At 43.6% G+C, this 24,619-nt stretch overlaps 1 protein-coding gene across 1 annotated transcript in view; it reads right to left on the reverse strand.

Annotated features, from left to right (window-relative positions):
• MAD1L1 (mitotic arrest deficient 1 like 1) overlaps window positions 1-24,619 on the reverse strand; it is a 391,040-nt gene that overhangs the window by 219,975 nt on the left and 146,446 nt on the right. The window contains exon 12 of the mRNA XM_009936518.2: window positions 4,899-5,039. Coding sequence (XP_009934820.2) covers window positions 4,899-5,039 — 141 coding nt within the window. The remainder of the gene's footprint in view (window positions 1-4,898; window positions 5,040-24,619) is intronic.

The following is a 24,619-nucleotide window of genomic DNA, read 5'->3' on the forward strand; positions in this document are numbered from 1 at the left end:
CTAGTGACTCGGATTTGCTCCTTATGGACATCCGAAGCGAGCAGAGCAATCTTCCCACTGCTTCTTACAGTTGTCACTGAGAAAAAAAAACAGTGCATGAAGGTTGGATGGTAGTGGAGAGGCAGAGAAAGCAGGCAAGAAGAAATCTGAAAACGAAAACAAACTCCTCTGTACCTTGCACAGATGGGAGGAAATTTCTCTATAAAGTTCCCATCATCACAGAAACCCCTTCTGCTGTGTAAAGAAGCAATTTACCTTTGAGGGGGAGAGGAAATTCGGCAGAGGAGAGATAAAGCAAGATAAACATAAAGTGTGGATCAAAGAGAGAAAAAAACAGAAGGTAAAAAAGTGGAAAAGCACTGATGGGGGAAGCTGGGTGAGAGACAAGTAGGAACTGTTAACTGCTCAAATAAACATTTTATTGCATCCGCACATAAATTTTAAGCATTTTAAACACCGGGGTGACTGCTAAGTAACTCCCTTTGCAAGGAGCAGCTTTGTGGCTAACATCACAAGAATCAGCAATGCCCAATTTTCACTGCCAGCAGATGCGCTGCAGTTATCAGGTGCAGATAAGGTGACAGCATTTGGTCAATGAGTTCTGAGGTCACCAGTAATGCCCCTGGCGGAACAAAAACACAGAACATATGGCATTTCATGGGCTGAAACTGTCAGGCTCGTAATTAACTGATTAGAGTACATATGGTGCTCACAGACAGTGTGAATCTCTCAATGTAAAAAATGCTGGAGACCATTGAACGTGTCAGCATGAGTCTTCCTTGCAAATCTCTCTTCATTAAAGTTTCATACAGAGCCAAGTGTGTTGGAATAAAATCGCTATTAATGGAGTTATATTTATGATGATTTCTCTTTTGTGCAGCTGGATTTAACTTTTCAAACACTAAACTCCACATCAGAGCTTTTTCACAGCAGCTGCGGCATGAACAGAGACTTCTTGTTTTGTCGTCAGAAGTAACGGGAGCTCAGGTAGTAAAAGTTAACCAAGATTGGCAAGAATACTGTTCATATCACCAGTACCAAAACATGCCATGATATAAATATGGCTACAATTCTGTTTATTTGAAGCATTTACAGAAGGCTGCCCAGGGACAAACTCCTTCCCTCTTCAGTTCCAAAACACACTTTTAAAGAGATGGTGAGTAACACTTCATCAACCACATGAAAGAGGCTGACACAGCCCGCTTGCTTTCCCAGCCACCATTTCAGATGGCATTTTTCTTTGCATCTCCCCCTGTCTCACATTCAACACTCTGTAAAGTGCCTTCTCGACCCTCTCCAGCCAGACTGGCATTGTGGAGCCGCACGTCAGGGTAGGCAGTTCTGGGGAGGATAAAGCAATCATTTTCAGTCCCAGAACAGACTACGTGTTTGCATGTCCATGCGTTAGAGATCCAGCTTTTCTCATTTGTCATCAACACAGGGGATTTTAAAAGTTCCCCATCAGCCTTTCTTTGTCTTCCAGTCCTCTGCCCCACCGGGCTCTGATAGGACTAGTGCTTACGCAGCTTCACTGTGTGTCTGAAGCGATCTGGGATGAAAGCATCCTTCTGTATTTCCGTTTCTGGAAAGGTGCCTGTAATCCATGCGACGTCTGCGATGCCGATGCAGCAGCGCTCCCAGCAGCTGTCCTGCCAGCGAGGGCTGGGCAACGAGGGAGTCAGGCACGACTCGGTGTATCACCTAACTCCATCTTCTTGGCGTAGATTAATAAACTACTCACACGCAACCCTCCAGGGCTTACACACTCCTCTCTCCTTCCCTCTGTTCTTTTTAAATGGCTTCCCACCTCCATTTATACATCAAGCAAAAGACTTATCAGAGACTCATCTCCCTAATGAGTTAAAAGCTGTTGCCTCAGCCCAAAATCTTCCTAGTCCCATGTGGCTTCCTCCTCTTTCCTGCTGCATTATCACCATCACTCCATCTTCAGCAGAGAGCTTCCTGCCTCACACAGAGCGGCTACTGGAATGGATGGGGAAATCTCCATTTTTAGAGTAAAGAAGAATCCCTGTTAAGAACATCACTTTTCCCCCCTCTCCGGTTTGTTCAGAGGTGGGGCTGCTGGTAACAGATTAGGGCAACCAGAAGAAACAATAAAATAAAAGTATCAAAAAGCTCTCTGCTAGGGAGCACAGAAAGAGATTTTGGTAAATTAAGCACACGGTAGCGAAAAAAAAAAGGAAAAAAATCTGTGATGAAAGAAGTCAGGGAGGAGAGACATGGTGCGTGGAGTGAATTTTAAGGTTTAAGAACAAAGCTGAAAGGTAGAAGCTACAAAATGTAACACAAGAGGATGCATTTTCCTTAGAGGCTACACGGGGTTTTTTAAACTCCGGCTTGCTCCTGGAGCTCAGCGGTACGTGGAGAGGCAGCGCGCAGGGGCTGCGCAAGGGCTGCTCCTGCAACAACCGCAGGCGATCACAGCGCGCTGAGCTGCCGGAAGCACTGCTCCGCTGGCATAACGGTGGTTACCTGCGGTGGGATGTCCTCTGTTAACTAATCATCTTCATTGTCTTCCACTCCTTCAGCAACTTAGCCTAGCAAAAAGTAATGCTGTCAGGCCGGCCTTTCCAGCTCCGATCCATCACCCTCTTGCTTCGCAGCCTCCCCAGACCCTGCCTGGATCTCATCAGCACAGCCGTGCACGCTGTTGCTTTGCTGCCATGTGCGTGGTGCTCACAGGTGGGCTCTTCTCGCTCCGCTCTGCTACTCTACGAGCTGGGCGAGTGCTGCCCTCCCAGCCCACCCACACCAGGGGCTCCTGGGATGCCCCGACCCCTCTGCCACGTGTAGACTTCAACGTGTTGAAGTTCCCTTTTTACTCCCCTCCCCAACCCCCCCATCACAGACTGTTTCTCCCACATCTCCGAAGCAACGGAGGCTCCAAGGTGTCCCATTCCCACTGTCTCCTCTCTTTGCGAGATGAGTCATGCAGGTGTCAACATCTCTAAAATCTGTGCAGAGGCTCAGCAGAGCTGGGAGGATGCAGAGCATTATGTCAGAAGTTATTAATAGCTGCTATCGACCAGTTCTTTGATCTACAGGCAGTTGATTACAGCTGCTGCTCCTGATGATGAGGTGCCAGGAGTCCAGCCTGTACCTCAGTTTTCCTTTTCAGTTTTCAGATTTTTACTAGAACAAAAAAACTTTCCCTTCAAATTTCAAAATAGATGGCATTCAGCAGTCAACACTGCAGTCAGAAAGGCAAACACAAACAAGTGAAGCGTAAAATTTTACTTTACATGGGGAATATCAGGTCTTTGAATCCTGCCTCTAGCAAAGTCTTTGAAAGGCTTAAAGGTTGACATCACACAAACCAAACCTCCAGAGAACACAGCTCCTTTCTGAAATTTTCCATGTAGTCCTTAATCCATATCCACGAAAGCAAACCTTTAATTTGTTTTCTATAAATAAAGAGGTGTAACAATTGGTTCCCACACTCTTCCATGCTTTCACCTGAAGAAGAAAAGGTAATTTGCTATTGCCGAAAGACACCATGGACCTTTGACCTATTCAGTGAAACCGCTCAGGAAATCTCCCTCCAACAACCCAGAGCCACTGGTGGAAACCCCTGAGCAAACAGGATAAAATCACCACCTATCACTTTATGCCAGCATCGTCTAATCTGCTCTGTCTGGTGGCAAGCAATACGCTGCTCAAAACACAACACAGAGAAACATTCTGGGACAGACAAATCCAGGCAAATTTCGATTTCATCTGATGTTACCAGCTAACTTCTCGATCAGCTTGCCCCAAATTTCACAGAATTCCTTTTCCGAGAAACAGGGATGGAGTGGATCTGTGCTACGATACTGATCTACACCACGCTACACTGCTCTGCTTGCTAAGGCTTTAAAGGTGATTGGAGCCAGTATTGCCTGACTTCAGTCCCCACTTACCAACACAAGAAAAGAGCATTTTTAAGGATGCCAGAAGCAACAAAGCAGTTTGTGTACAGTGGGACAATCCACTCTATGGCTTGAACACAAACCCCAGGAGCATCAATTTCTACAAGTTTTATTCCATTTGAATTATAGCATCTATAAATCCATATGATGGTGGCACTAGGCATGAAGAAAGGAAAACTCACATACTTATGACAACTGTAAAGCCTACATAATAAAACTGCCAAGCTTTAAGATCACAGACGTATTCCATTTATTTCAGCTCATGACCATAAAGCCCACCCCACTGTGACAACGTACAACAGAGAAGAGGGGAACTATTTGGCAAATGCATGTTAACACTTACCTCATTACAGTCACATTTCGGATTGCAAATTTTCAAAAAGAGAACTAAAAATAATGTAAGAATTCCTTCAATAAATACTTCTATCTTTGGAAAGAAAGTTTTTTCTTAGAGAAAACCTAATAAAAAGTGTTTATAATAGAGTTACTGGTATTCTGGGGCCCAATGCCAAGACGTGAAGAAGTAACAGCAGACACTACTTTACTTCTTCAACCCTAAAGCTCTTACAAACATACACTCGCTCACGCTGTGTACAGGAGAGCCCGTGCGATACAGTGAATCCCTTAGACTAGACCACAGAGAAGACACCACACTCGCTACATTTCGTTACCCTTTTACTCCCCCTTTACACAACCCTTTAACCCACAGGGACCAGCTGTCACTCCAGCTGTGCTGTACAGCTACGCTCAACGCAAAGCAGACTCCTCACACCCCAGTATGATTATTCCCGGCTTCTGCCAGCTTCAGATGCAGCATAATAACCTGTGAGTCTTCTTGATCTCGGAATTTTGAAATCTGAATTTTGCAAATCCGCCTTCTGTGAGAGCAGATCACATCACTAGGCAATTCAATCTTAAAGGTCTCAACTACTTCACCCCTGGGGTTAGAGCACGATGCTTCTTTATTACCTCCAGCTCGGTGTTGTGAGCATGCAGCTTCTGCACCATCTCCTCGGCCTCCCGCATACGCCGGTTCAGCTGGGGTGAGTGCTCCGAAGGGGTCAGCTCACTGTCGTACGACTCCAGAATTGCTCGCATCCCATCACGCTCCTGTCAAGAAGAACAGAAACCGCCTTTAGGGATAAAGCCCCTGACCTCACTCCAAGGAGAGGGTTCCCAGAACAATATTCTACGTTTTTGCCCACTGTTCTTCTACACGGCACAGAAATCCCGATGGATATACACTCCTCGTCTTCGCATTGGCACCAAGCCACAGACATGAACACACAGTTGTAACAAAATAAATGTTGCTGCTCCGAAAACTGAAAAATTGGACTGTCTAGCATATATAAAAACCACATATCCCTTGCAGGAAAGCAACATGCATATACTCTAACAAGCAGATGGCAACTGAAAACAGAGCCTGCTTTCTTTTTGGAGACTCTATTCTAATTCAACATGGCTGAATGGGTTTCTTCCGCAAAATATTTAGTGTAGTACTTGACATTTTTCCTGCCAAAGAGTTCCAGCAAGGAAGGAACAGAATTGTCACAACAGAAATGAAACAGATTTGACAACAAACAAAGTGGCTGAGAGCAAATATCCTCCAAACGGTATGTGACTTATCACTCACTAAACACTACAACATGCAGCATTTATAATAAATATTTTTGCAGAGGTGAATATCTCACAGACAATGTGTTTGGCTCACTTTGCTCTTTGCTGGCAATTATAACCAAGCATTTGCAGAGAAAGACAAAAAGCAGGATCCCCCTCCCCGAGAGCAGTCGCACTCCCAAGTGCAAAGCTTGGGCTGAAAGCTAACGGGAAAACTTTCTGCTTGGGTCCCTTGGAGAATGTCCTGACGCGTTCCCAACCTCAGGCAGCGCCTAGCGCCTACTTCCAAGGCATTGACGGAAAAGAAGAATGAGAAAGAACGGCTGAAAATTTCAAAAAGTCAGGTGTGTTTTACGGAGATTACCATGCACAGTTCAGTGTGCATACAGGGATTAGCCAGCTGAGGAAGTGTTTTATCTTTGGGCTGCACGGAAGAACCTTGATGTCTGCAAGGCTACAGAACAGGGTCAAAGCAGCACAGGTCCCTGGAGTAAATCCAAAGAGGAAAATGTCTGAGGAAATCTTACAGTGCTGCCTCCCTTTCACGGCAGCAGTTTGCTGCCTCGCTGTGTTACCAAAACGCTCAAGTGCTCTGGACAGACCAGTCATCTCGCGTGAATTCTGCCATCACAAACATCCAAATAATTATTAAAAGATCACTCAGCTTTATAGCCGTGAAGTTCACATCCAGACCAAGCCACTGCCACTACACAGAACCTGGAGCACTCCATAAACCCAGCTTGGCTGCGCAGAAATGCTTTGCTGGGATCCTGCTCTCTCGGGGAAATCAGGAAATGCCAGGGAAGAAAAAGAAGTCCTCTTTCCCCCACCCCGAATGAAAAAGGCTGGATTTCAGATAGTGAAGGTGATGCTAACCACTCACCTGAGCAAACCCGTATATGAAGGTTATCTCCTCCTTCAAAATCTAAAGGTCAAAGATTGAACGTGGATAGCAAGTGTATGTGTGGGGAAGGGAAGGACAATTTGAATTCGAGGTGTGAAAATGAGACGCGGGGCACTGCCAGAGGCAGTGTGTGTTCAGAGCACGGCACGGGCTGAAAGGTGAGCCAAGACGGCTGGGCTGGTCAGCAGGTAAAAGGACCTCAAGACCAAAGGACAGCCTGAGGCTGAAGGAACTGAGTTGATAAAATAATAAAGAAAAACAGGTTTTAACATAAATAGTACTGGAAACTATTACTAGCTCCTTCCTCAGGCCTGATTGGAGACAGATATTTTTCCAAGGAAAGAACAGTTTTGCCATAGTTTAGAAAGAATTATTCATCTGACAGACACACGAAAGGAAATACTTCCCACGTTACCGCAGAAGAAGAAAACCCAAATCCAGCCACCCCACTCCTGCATTATAACGAACTTGCTTAGCAGAAAGGCAGCCGTACAGGATCGCCCCATCCTCCTCCTCCCCCTCCAAGGTACACACACATCACCCAGTCTGCCCAGTGCACTCTCCATAAGGCCAACCGCCTTTGCTCAGGAGACTTTCATTCCCCATTTATTGCAGAACCATCACCTAGAGCACAGACGAGAACGTAATGACAGCGTTTAGCAAAGGTGGTGGCTTGATGCTTGCATGTTGTTGCAATTAGATCCCCAATTACAGCACCCTCTCTATTTCTCTCCTAGCTGCACTGCTACCCTAATTTTCTGCTAAACGTCTTTCATCAATGTGATAATTTAACGCTGCAATGTTCTCTCCATTACAGCAGGGCAGTCCCAAAATTGTTAGCATTTTTCCAACAGCAAACAGGACCCCTGGCAATTCCCATCACACTTGGCTTCCAATTAACGGCTGAATATTAGGTCATTCGAGTCATCCCCAGCAAGATCCCAGCAGTTCCCCCAGCTGTTCAGCGACAAGGGGCACAAACTTCCGTTTTCATGTCAGGATGGGAAAACTGCATGGGAGCAAGACATCCCTACAGGCTGTCTTTCCCCTAAAATCAACTACAGACCTTGCGCTTCAAAGCCTTTCTCTTAAGGGAAGAGTGAACTTCTCAAGGAAAAAAAAGCAATGCACAGTAAATACAGCACAAGCTGTACTGGGGAAAAAAATGATGCTGAAAAGCCGAAATAATGGCGGTACAATTAAACACTTGATCCTGGAGTTTAGTTCTCCTCTTTAATTATTTCTAAATACTAATACTGTAATGAAATCAATTCTCAGCTTCCACCAAGTGGTCCCTAGCTCTATTTTTCAAATTCCTCCCCATCAAGAGCACTTACTGAAAGCTTCTCCCTCCCTCCTAAATATCTTGTTAGTTTGGCAGGAAACCGAAGTTCTTCTTGAGAAGTCCTCTGTCTAAAAAGATTCTCTACAACGTAATCCTAATTTAGTAATTCTTGCAATATTCTCCGCATCCCACACAACAGAATATTCCCCAAGTCCCATCAACAGCCTCCCCAGGGACTTTCAGATGCTCTCTCTAACCTTCTTCCAACATCCCCACTTTCCTGCCTCCTATCAGGAGAGTATTCAGCAGAATTACTAAAAAGCAGTTCCTCCGGAATTTCCAAAATCTACCCAGCACAGGGCATCTCTGCTAACTCACCATGGACCTTACACTGGTGCCCTTCCAGGTGCTCCTCACCTTAACCAGCCTCAAATCAACACCAGAACAGAAACAAGCTTACTTGAAACATGCCCTAAAAGCAGAATAACTGGTTTTGATGTTCATTATAAACCTAGGAAATTAACGCCCCACAGCAAACTCTGGTGCTGGATCTTGCAGCTGTGTTTGAGGAGATGGAAGTCTGAAAAAGAGGAAGGATGGTGATTTTTTCAACAGTTTCCCTTCCTTCCGCCAGCAACAGCCAATTCACCAAAAGAATATGCCTCCTACTATTTCATCAGTAACTAAAAAGAAAATACGTTTTCTAATCTTAACCACAAACTAGAGCTAATTCCATGAAACTCTGCTACAGGATGGCACCTTTGCAAAACGTCATCCCTAGGATAAAGCTCCTCTCCAGTCCTCCCACCAGCTCCTCCACTCCCTCCTATGCAAAGCCCAAATTCAGCTCAGATGGTGAGCAGCTCGAAGCTGAGGGAGAGGTTTCATTCCCCAGCATTCACACACCAGAGGGCTACCAGAGCGGTTTAGAGAGAGCAGTGATATGAGTGGGCTCCTCCAGGACTTTCGGGTTAATTTTAGGGAAAGACCTTTTGAGCAGCTACTGGAGAGAGTCCAGTGGAGGGCTACGAGGATGAGTAGGGGACCGGAGCATCTCTCCTAAGAGGAGAGGCTGAGGGAGCTGGGCTTGTTCAGCCTGAAGAAGAGAAGGCTGCGAGGGCACCTTAGAAATGCTTACAAATATCTCAAGGGTGGGTGTCAGGAGGACGGGGCCAGAATCTTTTCAGTGGTGCCCAGCGACAGGACAAGGGGCATTGGGCACAAACTGAAGCAGAGGAAGTTCCAGCTGAACATGAGGAAGAACTTCTTCCCTCTGAGGGTGACGGAGCCCTGGAACAGGATGCCCAGGGAGGTTGTGGAGTCTCCTTCTCTGGAGATATTCAAGACCCGCCTGGACAAGGTCCTGTGCAGCCTGCTGTAGGTGACCCTGCTTCGGCAGGAGGGTTGGACTAGATGACCCACAGAGGTCCCTTCCAACCCCGAACATTCGGTGATTCTGTGGCCTGGGAAGTGTTCACGTCAGCACCATCACCCTCATCCCTACCAACAGACCCCACATCACTGGGGCAGCGCTACTGCACATCTCCAAGGGCAGCCAGGGGCTTCAAATCTATGCGTCCTGAGGAGCACGAGAGTGACTCCCAGCTGTGTATCGGAAGCAACTGTGGAATCAAACACAGGCAAAAAAATTTAAAAGGCCATCTGACCTTATATACACACCTATAAGCTCAGGCCCTGTTCCTGCTGATGCTCATTAGCTCTTCCTCAAACATACATACACACAATTCACCACAGACTTCCTAATTAGTTGAAGAAAAGAAAAATCAATAAGAAAGAAATTAAAGTTACAAATCTAACTGAAGTCAGTCACACACCCACGGAAAATTTGTTCCTGGGGTAAAGTTTATCTAGTGTCATAATTTTATTGAAATCCTATATCTTCCTATTGACTTTTATCGTCTCAAGCTGGATGCCAGAGTTATCATTATTAGAGTCTCAGTGTTGCTTGCAGGCCCAAGGTTTGGGTGTTTTTTTTTTCCCCCCTTTCATAAACAAGCTGTAATTGTCTGGTTTATTGATCAATAAATCTTTCAGCTGCCTCTCTTCACCCAGCTTCTGTCCTGGTAAGTCTCCTGCGCCTTTCTCTGAAAGAAAATATAGGGTTGTTGTTTTTTAAAGAACAGATTGTTTTGTCATTAGCAATGAAAGAACAGGAATTGTGCCGGTCGGTTCCGATAATGGCTTTTTAATGACAGATTCTAGTCACAGTAAAATCTGCTTTATTTCCACACGAGTGAACTTCAACTATTAATCCACAACCCAAACGCACAGCTCACTTGCTCTCTCCCTTCTGCACAGGTTAGAGCCTGGCAGAGGAGACAGACTTTGTAAAGGGGAATGATAATGATATTTCCCATTTGGTGTTTTTTTGATGGTACAGAAATATCCCTGTTCCTAGCATTAGATGAGCTTTTTGTTTAATTAATGATAATTTTTGGAGAATGTTAATAGACTGCTTCATTATAGGAAATCAGTGGCAAGATTTCCCCCTCCTCTTCCTCTCCAGACTCCTAACTCCAAATTAGACATAATAAGAGAAAATTTCGAGACTGAAGAAAGAATATGGAGCTTCAACATCAAACAGATGCTATTTGCAATCAGGTATAATTTAGCTAACTGTTCCTCATAAAAAACACAAATAAAAGAGAAAGATGACTGTAACAGAGGTCTCTGCTTTCTTGCTTTAAGCTATATAAATACACATAGAAAGAGGGAGATGGTAACTGGGGCTTGACCAGATGTTTAACATTAGTAAAACTGGCAGTGTGAGGTGTGGGAACATAAGCCAAAATATGGTCAGAAATAACTGCAAGAATACTTAAATTTATTAGATCTATCAGGGGATATAAAAATATATAGCTATATAAATATATCAGGACCTATTGACAAAATATATGCTTAAGATACTTCCAAAATTCTTCTCCGCTCCATGAGCAACAATCTTTGATGCATTCACGAATGGCAGGAGCAGGACAGGGCCTAAAAAGAGGACAGAGGAACAGATCCAACCTTTTAAAAGAAGGTTGGGTGAGGAAATACCGACACCAGCAATTATAAATTACTCCAACATGTCGGTATCTCACAAAATACTTGAAGAAAACATTAACAATCAAATTGCAAGCAGCTATAGAAAAATTAGGGACAAGAAACAATCAACCGAGCCTTAATATGCGTAATATCAAACCAGTCTAATCTCCTTCTTTGACAGGTAACTTGTCTACTGAATAAAGGCAAACAATAGATGTGATAAATCTCATCTTTGGTGATGTGTTTATCAAGAGGAGGATTACAATTCAACAACATCTCTAATTTAGAGAAACGAATTTGTACCAAGGTGATGAGATCCATGAAAGCAAAGCGCAGAGCCCCACACGTTGCGCAGCCCCACAGACATCGGGTACCACTACCCCCTTCTCAAAGCTGCCCTTTTGCAGGTCCTTCGCAGCACTCATATGCATCCCACCCCAGGCTGTCGGGACACAGGCAACAGCCCTACACACCAGGGAAAAGCTGGGGAGCATGCGAGGGGCTGCTGGCAACGAACAGGTTCTGCCGGCTGGAGGAATTGATAAGGAATTGATATATTGTTAAGCCTTCTTTTGTAACTAGGCTTCTCTCTTCAAAGACTATGTTCGTGTCCCCTTGCCTTATGGAAAATGGTTGGGGGGGAGTAAAAACAAAGTGACAGCAAGACCCAGGGGCCTGAAGGCAGAGCTGTGGCTAAAGGCACATTCGGTCAGACTGTGCTGTTACGGGAACCCATCTAAGGCTTCCCATCCACTCAGCTCCCGACCCTCTTGGGGCACTGCTAATGAGCTAATCGGGTCTTCTAGAACAGACAAAAAAAACCCAAGAGTCCTACGCCAAACAAACCCAACAAAAATGAAAATACCAGAAACTTTTCAAATCTTCCTTGTCTACAAGCAGCATCTACTATCACCAGAGGGCAACTGGTTCCCCTTTCTCTTGCCACTCTTAACTTCTGTATTAATCATCTTTAAACCAAATTTTTCTATTCCCAAATTTCCACATAGCTTCCTTCTCAGCTACAGCCTTTTCCCATCACTTTGCTCGATGGCTGACCTATTTTCACATTAGTTTGCAAATCAGAACTGACTGCAGACACATATGTATACACACCATTGCCTTTCTACTCAAGACCTCAATTAAAACAGCATTTACAAAAAAGCCTGTTACCTCCACAAAAACAAAAACATCCAGGAGATTTCACTGCCCTCACACTGACAAGAATGTCAGAGAACAGTTTTTCAAAATATTCTTACCTCTCGAATGTGACTTTCTATATATCAAACCTCTGCTTGCATTTTTGCCCCTCGAGCCAACGCAAGGCTATTGCAGGAGTCTAAAGATGGATTTAACCTATAAAGAAGCCCTTCAGACGTATTATGCGCTACAACCACGGCTTCTCCAACAAAAATAAAGTATTTATTCTTTATAAGTCCAAGTACGTCTATCCATGTCTAGCCTGAATAGGTGGGAGAGAGGTCAGATAGACTGATGTGCGCTGTAAGCACAAGCACATGGTCAACCAGGCATGAAGCATCCCTGCCTCTCCCATCATTTCTCTGTAACTGATCGTTTTCATCTCTTTTTCTGACGCTCTCATTACAGAGACATTTTCTTGCTAGGAAAGGTACCGTATCATTAAGGCTGAACACCAACTTTCCACCCAAGGTTGGAAGTCTGGAGAAAGCAGCGACCAGGGGAAACTGTGGTGAGGATACAACCAAGCAAAGAGCCCGAAAAAGATGATCAAAGGCTAATTTTAGGTGCCAGAACAAGGCATGCAGAGACACTCATGGCTTTCCAACCACCATTTCTTAAATTTTGGAGAGGCTCTGCAATCTGACTGCTCTTTTGACAAGCATTCAGCAGGCAGCTTTAAATGTACACCTACAAATACCTGTGTATCTTACATGCTTTTATATTCCATAAGTTTTTCTCCAGATTTATAGTTCTTCCTTTCTAGCTCTTGTTCCTCTCCTCCAACGCTTCTCTACTGAGGGCTCAGCCTGCCTTATATCCTGGCAATGGACCAGAGCAAATAAATCCACTGTAACTCTTTTAATCTGTCTCTGATAAATCCCCTGCTTACTATCTTCAGGAAAATTGTGCACGGTCTCTAAAAGCCTCATTTTGCTTATAGCGCATACATATGCCAGCTGACAAGCAATCATACAACTGACACCGCAACAAACTAAATATTGTCTGACTAAAATACCCCGGGGTCCTCTTGCTTCACAGTGAGTTTAACATGTTTAGCTATGTTTCCTAACCTCCTGCTGCCGTGAAATAATTTTATGATTTTTCTTCATTTAACTCCCTTCTACTGGAACACTCACCACTGCCTACCTCTAGCACAAGCTTGCTTTTCTGTCTCCGCGCATGTCTCATCCCGTCATTCAAAAGAACTCCTTTCTACCATTGCTCTTGGCCCCGCTGCTCAAGCAGTGGCAATCTTGCACAAGTGTGAAGTTGCCTTATTCACCTGCCTCAGCACAGGGCCACTCTCCATCTGACACTGGTATCTGACATCATGCACGCAGTTCACATTTGAAAAACGGTCATTTGTTGGGGGGGGGGGGGAATTAATTCCATGTTTTCTTCAACCTAGCCACTAGATTACCATCGCTGGCAGGGGGAAGGCACACAACTGACAAGGAAATTTATTCATCCTTACTTACTGGCAACAGAAAACTAATATTTTATTCATCTATTAAAAAAAAACAGAGAAAAAGAAAAAAAAAGAAAACCCAAAGCCTTATTCAACCCTGAAAAGAAAGTTTTTGTGACGGTGCATCAGATTCTTCCATTCTGCCAGTGTCTACAGCACATAAAAATTCAGCCCTATGTTCATTCCTCACCCTCAGACTTCTTTTTCCTTCTGCCTACTAAGTCACCCAGATATTGGCCTCTAAATATCTTAACAGCCAGTTTCCTGCAGTTTTAACCACTTAAATGTCATTAACTTGGGAGAAATGTAAACTGAACCGTGCTCTACGCTGGTGCAGTTATCTCCGCAAAAATGAAGGAGGAGGAACCTCATCACCGTCCGGGCTCCATTCCTGGGGTATTCAGGCTAAAACAGAACTGAAGCAGGAGGGCAAACCTCTCATATCAGAGTTTGAAGGGACAAAAAAAATCAGAGACCCAAGTTCATCTTGACAGCTCAACACAGCACATTCCACTGAACTTGAAAAGTAATTTCTTGATCCCCATATGATGTGTCAACAACTCTAGAAACGTGGCAGCTGTGGCTTTTTGAAAAAGGCAAAGAGAAAGGGCTTTTAGCTAATGCTTCAGAGTATGCATCACCTGAATGACTTGTCAGAAAATATTAATAATTTCCAGTATTTGACTTAATTCATAAACTATTCTCTCTACTACCTCCAGGGTATAAAAGATCAGCGACTTCAATAAGAGTTCCAGAAATTATACATCAAGTTTTCTCCTAGGTCACCCATAGCACATCTGCATTATCTTTAAAGGATACTCATGGGCAGAGCGGACACAGCTCCTTGCCCTCGCAGCCCGGCGATGCCTCCTTCAGAAGAGGACGCAGCGCAGAGAAGACTGAAAGGTTTGGCTGCGTATCTGCTGCAATAGGACTGTCTCAGGCAAGCAAATTAAGTACCGTGCACCTTAACACGCACGAAGCCTACGGACGCCGGCAGCACTCACGCTGCAAATGGCCACATCACGTCTGATGAAGTTTGCAAGCCATAGGCTGGAATGCATCTGCACAAAAGACCTTTCTGCCCACTGTACTTCGGGGTTAAAATGTTTTCACTTCTATATAACAACTGTTGGAAACTTCCTTCGATTACTGTCCCATAACTGCTAGGGGACTGCCCAGAAGCCCACAGCATTCACAGATCCACCCTGCTGCCGAACACAGAGGGTAAAACCCCCCACTACCCAAAGCAGAGCCTACCCAGCCCTGACGTCCAAGCTGTTGACCAAAAACCATGCAGCATTTTGTTAAGTACTGGAGGCACAGTGTGCAGCTTCCATACTACATAAGCCACCTATAAGGCAAACGAATACATGAACATGTTCTTCTTGAAACGATAACAACCACAAAGGGTCATTTCTCACCCCAGCCATGCTCCCAACAGTAAGACTGGGCTAGCTTAAGGGACAGCTTATTGAATCACACCCAATGATTTATCTAGGGCAAAGCAATAACAAGCCATTACTTTGAACTAAAATTCTATGGTTTAGTTGGATGTGGTCAAACTACTAATTTCACATTACCCAACAGACATTTTGCATTACCCACACGATGCAGGTTACATGTTTTAACTTGTACCCTTTGAAAATACGAATGAAAAACCATTTTAACATTTTGAGTATATGAGCCAACTAAAAAGGTTAAAAACACAAATTGCACCAAGCAATGTTTGCTCGGCTCTTTTTAAAATCCGTTTATTCTCTCAACCCAGAGCACAGTTCAGACAACATCCACACAACACGTCTTATTAGCTTAATCAGGAGCCATCTTCAGGGTTTGCTCTCAGACAGCAAGTAAACACCACGAAGCTCGGCAACTCTTTAACCTTGTGAACTGCACTTCTGAAAGAGTTTTCTGCATTTAGAAAAGCAAATGTGCCACCTTGGTGCTCTGGATTGCAGCTTCTTGACCACAGATTTGTCATATGTTGGCACTTGAATCCCGTATAAACGTCAGGGCAGGCTGGCAGAGAAGCCCACAACTGGTTTTCTTCTATTAACCCCTCTGTGCCCGGGATCCCCTTCCTCTCGAGACCCCAATAGGGTAACAAACAAAATCGGTTGCTTAAGAACCAGGTACAAAGACCACATCAGGCAGGTACAAGATCATGGTGCTTTACCACCATTCCAGCCGCACCTGCACCTTGGGCTTCCCCCCTCCAAATAAATATGACAATTAATAAATACTTCTGAACCACAAGCTCTCACTGACATCTCCTCTGGATATTTTTAATGATCATATAAGTATCCAGTCTCTTTCTGAACCCTGATAAATTTCTGACCTTGCCAACTTTCTGATGGAAATGAATCCCATTGCTTTTTTCATTGCTTGAAAATGTATTTTCTTTTATCAGTTTTTAATCTGCCACCTTTCAGCTTCATTGAACACTTTTGTTCTTGCACTGCAGAGACAGGGAAAACAACAGCTCCCAAACAGTTTCCCTAAACCATTCGTTCATTAGATTCTGCGCTCTCAACTTGTCACCTCTTATTCAACCACTTTTTAAGGTAAACAAGTCCAGCCTTCACAGTTCTCCAGCATAACTGCTTTCCCAGTCTTTCATGCTCTCACCACCCGTTTCTGACTGCTGTTCTCATTTTCAGCATCCTCAGCTGAAGTGGGCTGATGAGGTATAAATGAAGAGGAATGGTGAAGATGCACCACAGGTCACTGGTTCCTTCCCCACCTCCCCCATAATGGGTACACCCTCACCCAGCTGCTAAAGAGCTCGTGATCCCAACATCTGCTGCCCATCAAACTCTTTCATCCCTAAGTTCCCCACAGACCCTACTCCACCAGCACGTCCCTGAGCGTGAGGAGCCCCTGACTGCGCCCAGTGCCAGCTACACAGGCTGGCAAACACCTCCTGCTCAACGCCTTCATGGGGCTCGGCCCGTCCTCAGCGAAGCAGGACAAGATGTTCTCCCAAAAGCTGCTGAGCCAGCGGATGGCAAAAGCCCAGAGATTTCTAGTTTGGGACCACAACAGGCCATCACCTCCTCTACCACACCTAGCAGAGAATAGAAAGAAGATAAAGCAATGTATGCCTACCCTTAAGAACCAACCTCCAGCCCTTGTGACAACAGTGCACATACACAGATTTCCTCAAATTTCAAACATTTCAGAAATGAAACTATTACCCTAAAACAGCCTAAAAGTTAGTAGACCTAATATTAATATTAGCTGCCACTCGGTAAACACCTTCCTTTTACAGCATCACCAGAGTGCTGGTTCAATCACACAGACAAAACGATGTTCCTTTCTGTGTTCTCCCTCCACTGCCTCTGCAATATTACATCAATAAAATCTTTCCTCAAAACTGCACCGACATCAAGAATGTTATGCTCAAACCATTAGACACAACATGAAGCACTGAAGTCATGCTTCATTAAGAACAAGTGGAAAAATCAGTTTACCAGAAGAAAAACATTATTTAGGAAATATATTCATCATATACATCTGAAAGAGAATGATGATTAAATGTATAAATCCAAAACATTCAACAGTCTTTTAAATTAATATTTGACCACAAAATTATGCACATTCCTATGTATTTACACTTTATTTTCAGCAAAACCACATCGCTGTAAAGAGCAGAACCACACTATCAAAAAATCTACTTTGTTGCAAAGTAAAACCGTTGTTTTGCTTGCAAACTAATGACCTACCACGTATTATAGAACAAAATGGACTATCCGCTTTTCTACTTCCAGGCACTACTTCAAAGCGAGTAGAATACAGTATAACCACAGAAATGACTGTTAAAAGACAAGACTAAGAACAAAGGGAAGAAGTCTCTCCCTGCCATGTAACATCATGGAGCGAGCTGGAAAACAGCACAGATGGCTAATGAAGAAGACGAACTCCTCCTTCCACACTGCAACACAGCCAAGAGGCAGAACTTTCTGGATAACTTGGAGATACTCAAGTTATCCATTCAGCCTTTCCTACGTTCCATATACCAGAAAGACACTCCAAAGGACACTCAGCCCACCACAGGCAAAATTGCAGAATTGTTAATTTGCAATCAAGCAAGTCCTCAAGAAAACAAAAAGCTGAGAACAGACCCACTTGCACCGCAATATTTAAGCATGCAACGTTCATCACTAGGTTTGTCCCATCTCTGGAAAAAAGTCCATTGTATTGTGTCACGAAATACTATCAATTTTTTTTATTATTCCAAATTTAAAAAAAAAAGCTTAAAAGGAAGTCACATATCTGTTGCTTTACTCGGTTCTTCTGCTTCCATTTGTGAAATACTACCGTATTATTTAATAAAACACCTTTCTAAGTGCCTTACAATAAAGCTGGCCAGCACTCTCCTGACTTGGTGGAATCTTTCTCAAATACAGCTTTATCTTACCAATGAACGCTATATGAGATGACACCATTTTCAATATAGTCTGCTATCATGGACAGACTCAGACTTGCACAACTAACAGCTGAGGTATGAAAGCCGCTCTGGAGATGGTCTATCCTCAGCTCTCCTGGATCGCCCTTATTTCTAGGAGCATATTCCATGGGATTCTTCTAAACAGGTTCATGAACAGATCAAACTCTTGCTCTCCTGAAGTCCAGGGCTGCAATCCTGCTACTTGCCTTGTTCCCTTCACTCAGGAGTCATTTTAAATTACTTTAACAGCATCCTTACCATCCATCTTAGGTTGTTCAAAAAACCTCCACAATCAACACAAAATCACTTGATGCCACAAGCACAAAAAAGGTTGGTTTAGAGATGAAGGGAAGACAAAAGGTAACAAGAGCAAATCATTCAGCTAGAATTCACAACCACTTTGCAACTCCTCTCCTCAACTTATTCCAAAAAGCCATTCCTATTTTGCTTGCAAGTTTTATTTTTCAGACTTGTCCCTCTTATTTCACTTTCAATAACAAGAAACATGAGTTCTACCACATTAAAAGGAAGCATGACTCCTGCGTTGTCTCGGTCAGTGCAGTCTCCAAGATGCCACCCATGATTACTAATTCACTCAGACTCTTCAGCTTATTGAGGGTAAGACCAGAAGCACACAGAAAGCAGCGATAGGTTTCTGCCTGTCTTTCTGCGCACATCAAGAATGCTAAGCACACGCACAAATAAAATCAACAATCAAGGCTATGCAAAAGACTTCTTGTGCAAAGCACCTGCCTCAAGTCCATGGAAGAAGTAGGGTAAATTTTACAGCATACGTCAAATCTTTTCAACTTTTTCCCTGAATCAAATTAGTTACTAATGAAACAGTTTATGATTAATACTCACTTAAGTCAAGAAGTAAATTGGGGAAAAAGCTATTAGCTGAACATAAGCAAATCAGATTCGCTCCAGATATACATAATAAAATGTGTATATGTGACAAAAATACTGGTTGCTGTATCTTTAGAAGTCTTCAATTTCTGAACACACTCGGTATTAGACCATCACACAATATCCTCTAGTGGCATTTCTGAAAAATGATGCAGAAGGTACAAGCAGTTGATGTACCTGCAAAATACAGATGTACTTTCTAAAGCTTCAGACACGCAAAGTCTCACAAAGGCGTGTGTCTCACTGACACCCCCCCCAAGAGCTCCAGAGAGCTCCATTCAGAGGACGATCGACCCCATCCACCTCAGGCTCGCGTGCCGAGACCAGGCTGGCTCACAGGCTCTGTCGTCTGGATTTCCCCCTCGGTCCACAGCGGCAGGACACCGAGGAGCTACGGTCAGGGAGGGAGGAGAGGGCAAAGCACAGGCAGGGCCGATGGCCTGTACTCTGAGCTGCCGGGCCAGCGCCTTGCAAGAATGAGCAGAACAGAAAATATCTGCTAGAAATTATCTCCTAAGCCCATAAGCACAATACTAACCAAAAACTTATTACCTTTTCCTCTAGAGCAGTCTTTTACATATTTGAAGATTTGTTTCTCAGCAGTATTTGCTAGTGTAACTCTTCACACCCTCTTCTTACTTTTCACCATTTCTCTATATGGTTAATAAATATCCATTTGTCTTCAGAAACTGAGAGGAATCACTGCAGTACCTCACACACCGTTATCAGACCTGACTGGAAGGAGAGCCAGGAATGAATGAGACCGGGATTAAGGACAAGAAATCCTTTTGTAATTGAGAACTCGGGGCCAGCCACCATGAAGAAAAATGCAGGAGACTCAAAGCCACACTAAAAATCAAAGCAGAGAAGAAATGCCTGTGGTCTAACACTGGCTCAGGCCCCAAACTTTGTGCATATTCTGAACTTGCACATCCTCCAGGTTACCCCCATACACCTAATTTTAACATCAACTCCTAGAAGCTTTGAATTTAAAAGCACATGGTACTAATTGAAAACCGCTCCTCAACAAGGCTGTGGCACAGATAGCGTAAAATCCTCTTTCATTGTGGGACAAAGAATGGAATCTGTAACTGTATTTAAGTTTCAGATTTGTGGAAAAGGAAGGAAAGAAAAAAAATACTCAGTTCAACGTGTATGAATGAGGAAGATATGAAAAGAATAGCTTGAAAACTTGCAAGCTCTGAAGTTTCCATCTCAGAAGAAAAAGAGAAAAACCCTACACAAAATTTTAAAAAACTTCAGAGAAACACAAGCAAATAAAGGAATTAATCTCCAGTTGAAGTTTGTGTGCTTCTAACAGAACATATCTATGCAAACATATTTGTCTTTATTAATAGTTTAATACTAGAAACAAAAAAAGAGCAGCATAACAAATGAACTTTTTAGAGGGGGCTTCTCCCTGCCTCCTCCTGCGGTACCAAAAGGCAAGCGGCTGCTCTCTTTCTGCGTCACGCGCACCACTCTCACACTGGCACACTAATGGTGGGGTTTCTGACAAGGCAAACTCTAATATTAGATATCGCTCTTATTAGCTCAGATCAGAGAGTGTGCCGTTGAACCCTGCAGGTATCACACTTTGCGAAGGCTGCTCTCTTTATTTCACAAATCATATGTAATTGCCTCTAATATCAGCCACTGAATTGAGTTGAACACTACCATTCTTCTCTAAATTCAGCATTCGTGCACTTCAAACATATATATTTCATACTTAAAGAATAATTTTTACAATAAAAATACTTCAGAAGCTTAGAATTGAAGTTGTTAGACAATTTAACCCACTGAGACAAACAGCAAAGCGAAAAGCAAAGCCACTCCTCCCATGCTCCAAACAGCAATTTCTTTCTCACTAGCCACATGAAGAAACAGGGGGTCTCCAGAGGGGCTTTAAATTCTCGCGTTGGAGTGAACGGTATGTGATTGATATGGCTGTTATTTGTAACGCCATAGGAGCGTGTTATAAATAACCTGGTGGTATTTATAAGTACTGTGCTGTTTCGCGTAGCAGCGTGGCCTGGCATCCCGTGGCAAACGCCGGCTGCGAGGAAAGCTTTTCTGTAACGTTTGCACAACCTTCGGCACGTGGGTGATGTGTGCTGGCAGTTGCTGGAGGCTGGCAGAAACCAGGGCACCGGGGACGGGCACACGCCTGCGCGGGGCTCAGCAAGGACAAATCGGTGAGAACCTCACAGGCGCAGCAGGAGACGGGCTCCCTTTTGCATTCAGCGCCGAGAAAATTCCTACGGTCTGCACCGTGTCTGCTACCACAACATTTTAACCAGCCGCGAGGCTGCTGACCAAGAAATGACAGCCTGTCTGTGCCGGGCAGGTAAAGCCATCATTAAGCACTTGCTCAGTGCGGACCTGGAGCTCGCTGAAAGGGGAGGACAGTTACTCATCACTAATGCTTACTTTCACGCCGCTCTCCTCCTAGGCTTGCTAACGGACTGGCACGCTAATGGATATTCAGGAAATCTTTTTTTTTTTTTTCCTTTCTTCTCATCTACAGTCTTACCTGCTACGTTAGAACCGATTTCATTACTGCTAAATCATCTCCAACAGCGTATGCCAAGTCTAGCCTTGACTCTCTTCAAGAGGTGTGATTTTATCCCTTAGTTTCTCCCACTTTTTCACTTACTGTGGGAATAAACTGCATTTCTCCAGCTTGCTTTTTAAATGGAAAAGATTACTGTCAAGAAAAGCAAGTTTCATATTTCTCTACCACTTACAGATGACACTAGTCTCTTCTGTGTTCATACCTACTGAAACAATGCTGTCTCCTGGCACGTCGACTTTAAAAGTAAATGCAATTGAAGTTTTCACCATGCAGCCCACAAAGAAAGATATCTGCACTTTATAATTGATTCCTCTTCTCATCTCACCGGTTAACAAAAATAATTGAATTTAGTACCCTTTTAAACATATTCACATCTTCCTTTACAGTTCTGAGTTGAACATACTCCCTGCTTTTGTCCTTGGTCTCATTTTCCAGAACTTTTATCTTTAGTTCGCCAATCTAGCACAAGCAAGAGACTCTCCAGTCTGGGGAAAACTGGAGCAGACAATTAAGACAGGAGAGAAGCAGCAAGAAAAACGCAGTATAATATATGCAAAAGTAGATGTCTTATGAGGACACTGTTATAAGTAACTTGTTCACGGAACTTTACTACTTAGCAGTACAGATATGTAGGACTACCTTTAGTTTTTTATGCTGCACTTTTTCACAGTCAATCTTCAAAGCAGCCTATTATGGAAGCTGAGCATCACCACCTCCATTTTCCAGAAGGGGAAACTGATGCCCAGCAAGATGAAGTAGTTGTGGCCATTCAACAGCTGGGCTAAAACACAGATCTCTTTCAGGTCTCTGTCTGGGGATCCTCCCAGCGATCAGGTCATTCTTGGGGGGGGGGGGTAAAGAGAGAGAAAAATGTGTTTATAAACTGCACACCAGCTCTGTTTAGCAAAGGTAATTACCACCATTGTGCAGCCACTTCTGAGATGCTGCCCTTCCTGAAGTCACACCGAAGAAAGGGAAAACCAGAAAGAAACAGTAAAAGAGGGTAGAGATTTTAACAGGTATGAGCATTCCCAAAGCGTTCCTGTTACACATGCTCCAAATTCTTGGCATGCCAAGGTCATGAAAGACAGAGGAAGGTCTAATTCCTTCCTAACTATTTCTGCAGAAGTAATGATCGGTACCTACCAGAATCGACCAAAATAAGGCTTTGAATTGTAGGAATAGAAGAGTAAATAGGAAGGTGCTGCTTTGTGACACTGCAGGGACATCATCCCTCTGGAGATGCAAATCAAGAGTCCTACTTGTAGCCACTGCTACTTTGTCCTGTCCCTCATATGAGCAAAGGAACTCGCACGCAAAAATCATTCACAAGCAAAAAGCATTCACTTTCTTCTAGTGATAGCTTTCTGCTGATTTAGATACAGAAACTTCATTTTCAAACCAGCTCTGAGCAAAGCAAACGACCGGAGCATTTAGTCTGGGAGGGGGAGAAGGTGAGAGAGACCACCCCTTTCACAGCGACACGCTGGACAGGCTTAGCTGTGCTGCCAAACAGCCCGCTCGTCAAGCGGAAAAGCACAAGGTTTAGGTCACACAAACCCAGAAATTACTTCCAGCAGCACAAAGCTGAACACTTCTCTGTAATCTGCACTTCACACATCGGAGAGGAAAGAAGCCCCTCCTGATCTCACAGCCATAAGAAAGCCATCCTTCGGCAGACTGAACAGAGCTGCCTTTGCAGGCTAACTCGTCAAGCTGCTGAATTTACATGCAGCAACAGAACCATGTAAGGATCAAATAAAATTAATTCTGTATAATAACAAATTAATTGTCCATGCCAACCTCTAATGTCTCCATCATCAAATGAATTTCCATGTTATTTACCCATCACAACTTCCCACGGGGAAGGAGAAAGACAGCTGCTGAGATTAAAGAACGAAAAAGAAGAACCTCCTAGACAAAGGATCTTTTCATTTTCTAAATGATTGCTCTACTCCAAAACGTCTTCTGAGAAATAATGTGGGGTGTTTTTTTTTATTCATTTAACAAAACCAAGATGCAAACTGCCTGATTTGATGCTGCTATTTCTTTGTCTCAGAACTGAACGCAACAATTTCTAGTGGTAAGAGGAGATAGGCTCATGTAGAAATAATGTTCCTATTACAGGAAAAATAAATTGTCAACAGACCTAAGAAAGTGTATTTTTCTCACTTTATATTCTTTGAGGCATGGATCTCTGCAGCCCTCATTTATTGACAACGGGAACATTTTTAAAAGGCATATAAGATGACAACAACAAAACCCACTTTACAGAAAAACTAGGCTATAAATTCTTTCAAAAGACCAGAAAAGTGACACATGCTGCCAGATCCCCACAGCTCTTATTTCACAATCTTATTTTAATGCTTCTAAAGCATCCAAAATCGTCCGGTTTGACCACACCAAATAATACCTCTCAAAAACATCACCTCATGGACTAGTTTTTCTGGGAAATAAAAGAAAGCTTTCTCTACCAGCAATGTCAACGCTCCATCCCACTTAAACAATCTACACCTACACCTGAGGACTGCGCAAGCTTAGGGAACCAGCTCGTAACAAAGAGCTGCTCTGTTTCATCCTGGAGAAGTCCTTGGAAGAGAAAGGCAAAAGGGGAGAAGGCTTCTCTCCCAGAAGATTCAGAGAAACTCAAGTCTTTGACCTGATCAGTCCAACAATTCACTATTTTTAATTGGGCAAGCAGTAGTAAAAGATACAAGAGACCTCTCATTTACACAGACATTGGTGCTTTGTCATACAACTTAAAAGGCTTACTTGAATGGGGATTTAAACAGTTATTACTTGCCAAGTTGTCACAGGATAACCTCCCAGTAACGTCTTTTGACTCCGTTGGGATATCCTCACCACAGAGCCAACAGCAGGACTGTATACTGTGTTTGAACTTGTCAGACGTACAGCGGTGAAGAGTCCTCTACCGAAATTCTGACCTGAATGTCCCTGCAGCCACAGAGGAGAGTAAAAACTGGTGCGCAGCAAAACTACAGGGCATGACCTGGAAGAAATCTTACAAAAATGAGCATGATCTATCAAACAGGGATTTAATTTATCCTAGCTGCAATGTTTTTCTACACAGAGAAGATTAGAAGCAACAGATTCACTCTTCCAAAGCAGAAACAAAACAACTTTTAGTTAAGAAATAAAGCAGATGGCCCATGTAGATTAAAGAGTAGGTACACCGCAACGCAACAGCACACTGCTGCGCACAAATCCCAC

The sequence above is a fragment of the Opisthocomus hoazin genome, chromosome 15 (assembly GCF_030867145.1).
Source record: "Opisthocomus hoazin isolate bOpiHoa1 chromosome 15, bOpiHoa1.hap1, whole genome shotgun sequence".
In the NCBI taxonomy this organism is placed as follows: Eukaryota; Metazoa; Chordata; class Aves; order Opisthocomiformes; family Opisthocomidae; genus Opisthocomus; species Opisthocomus hoazin.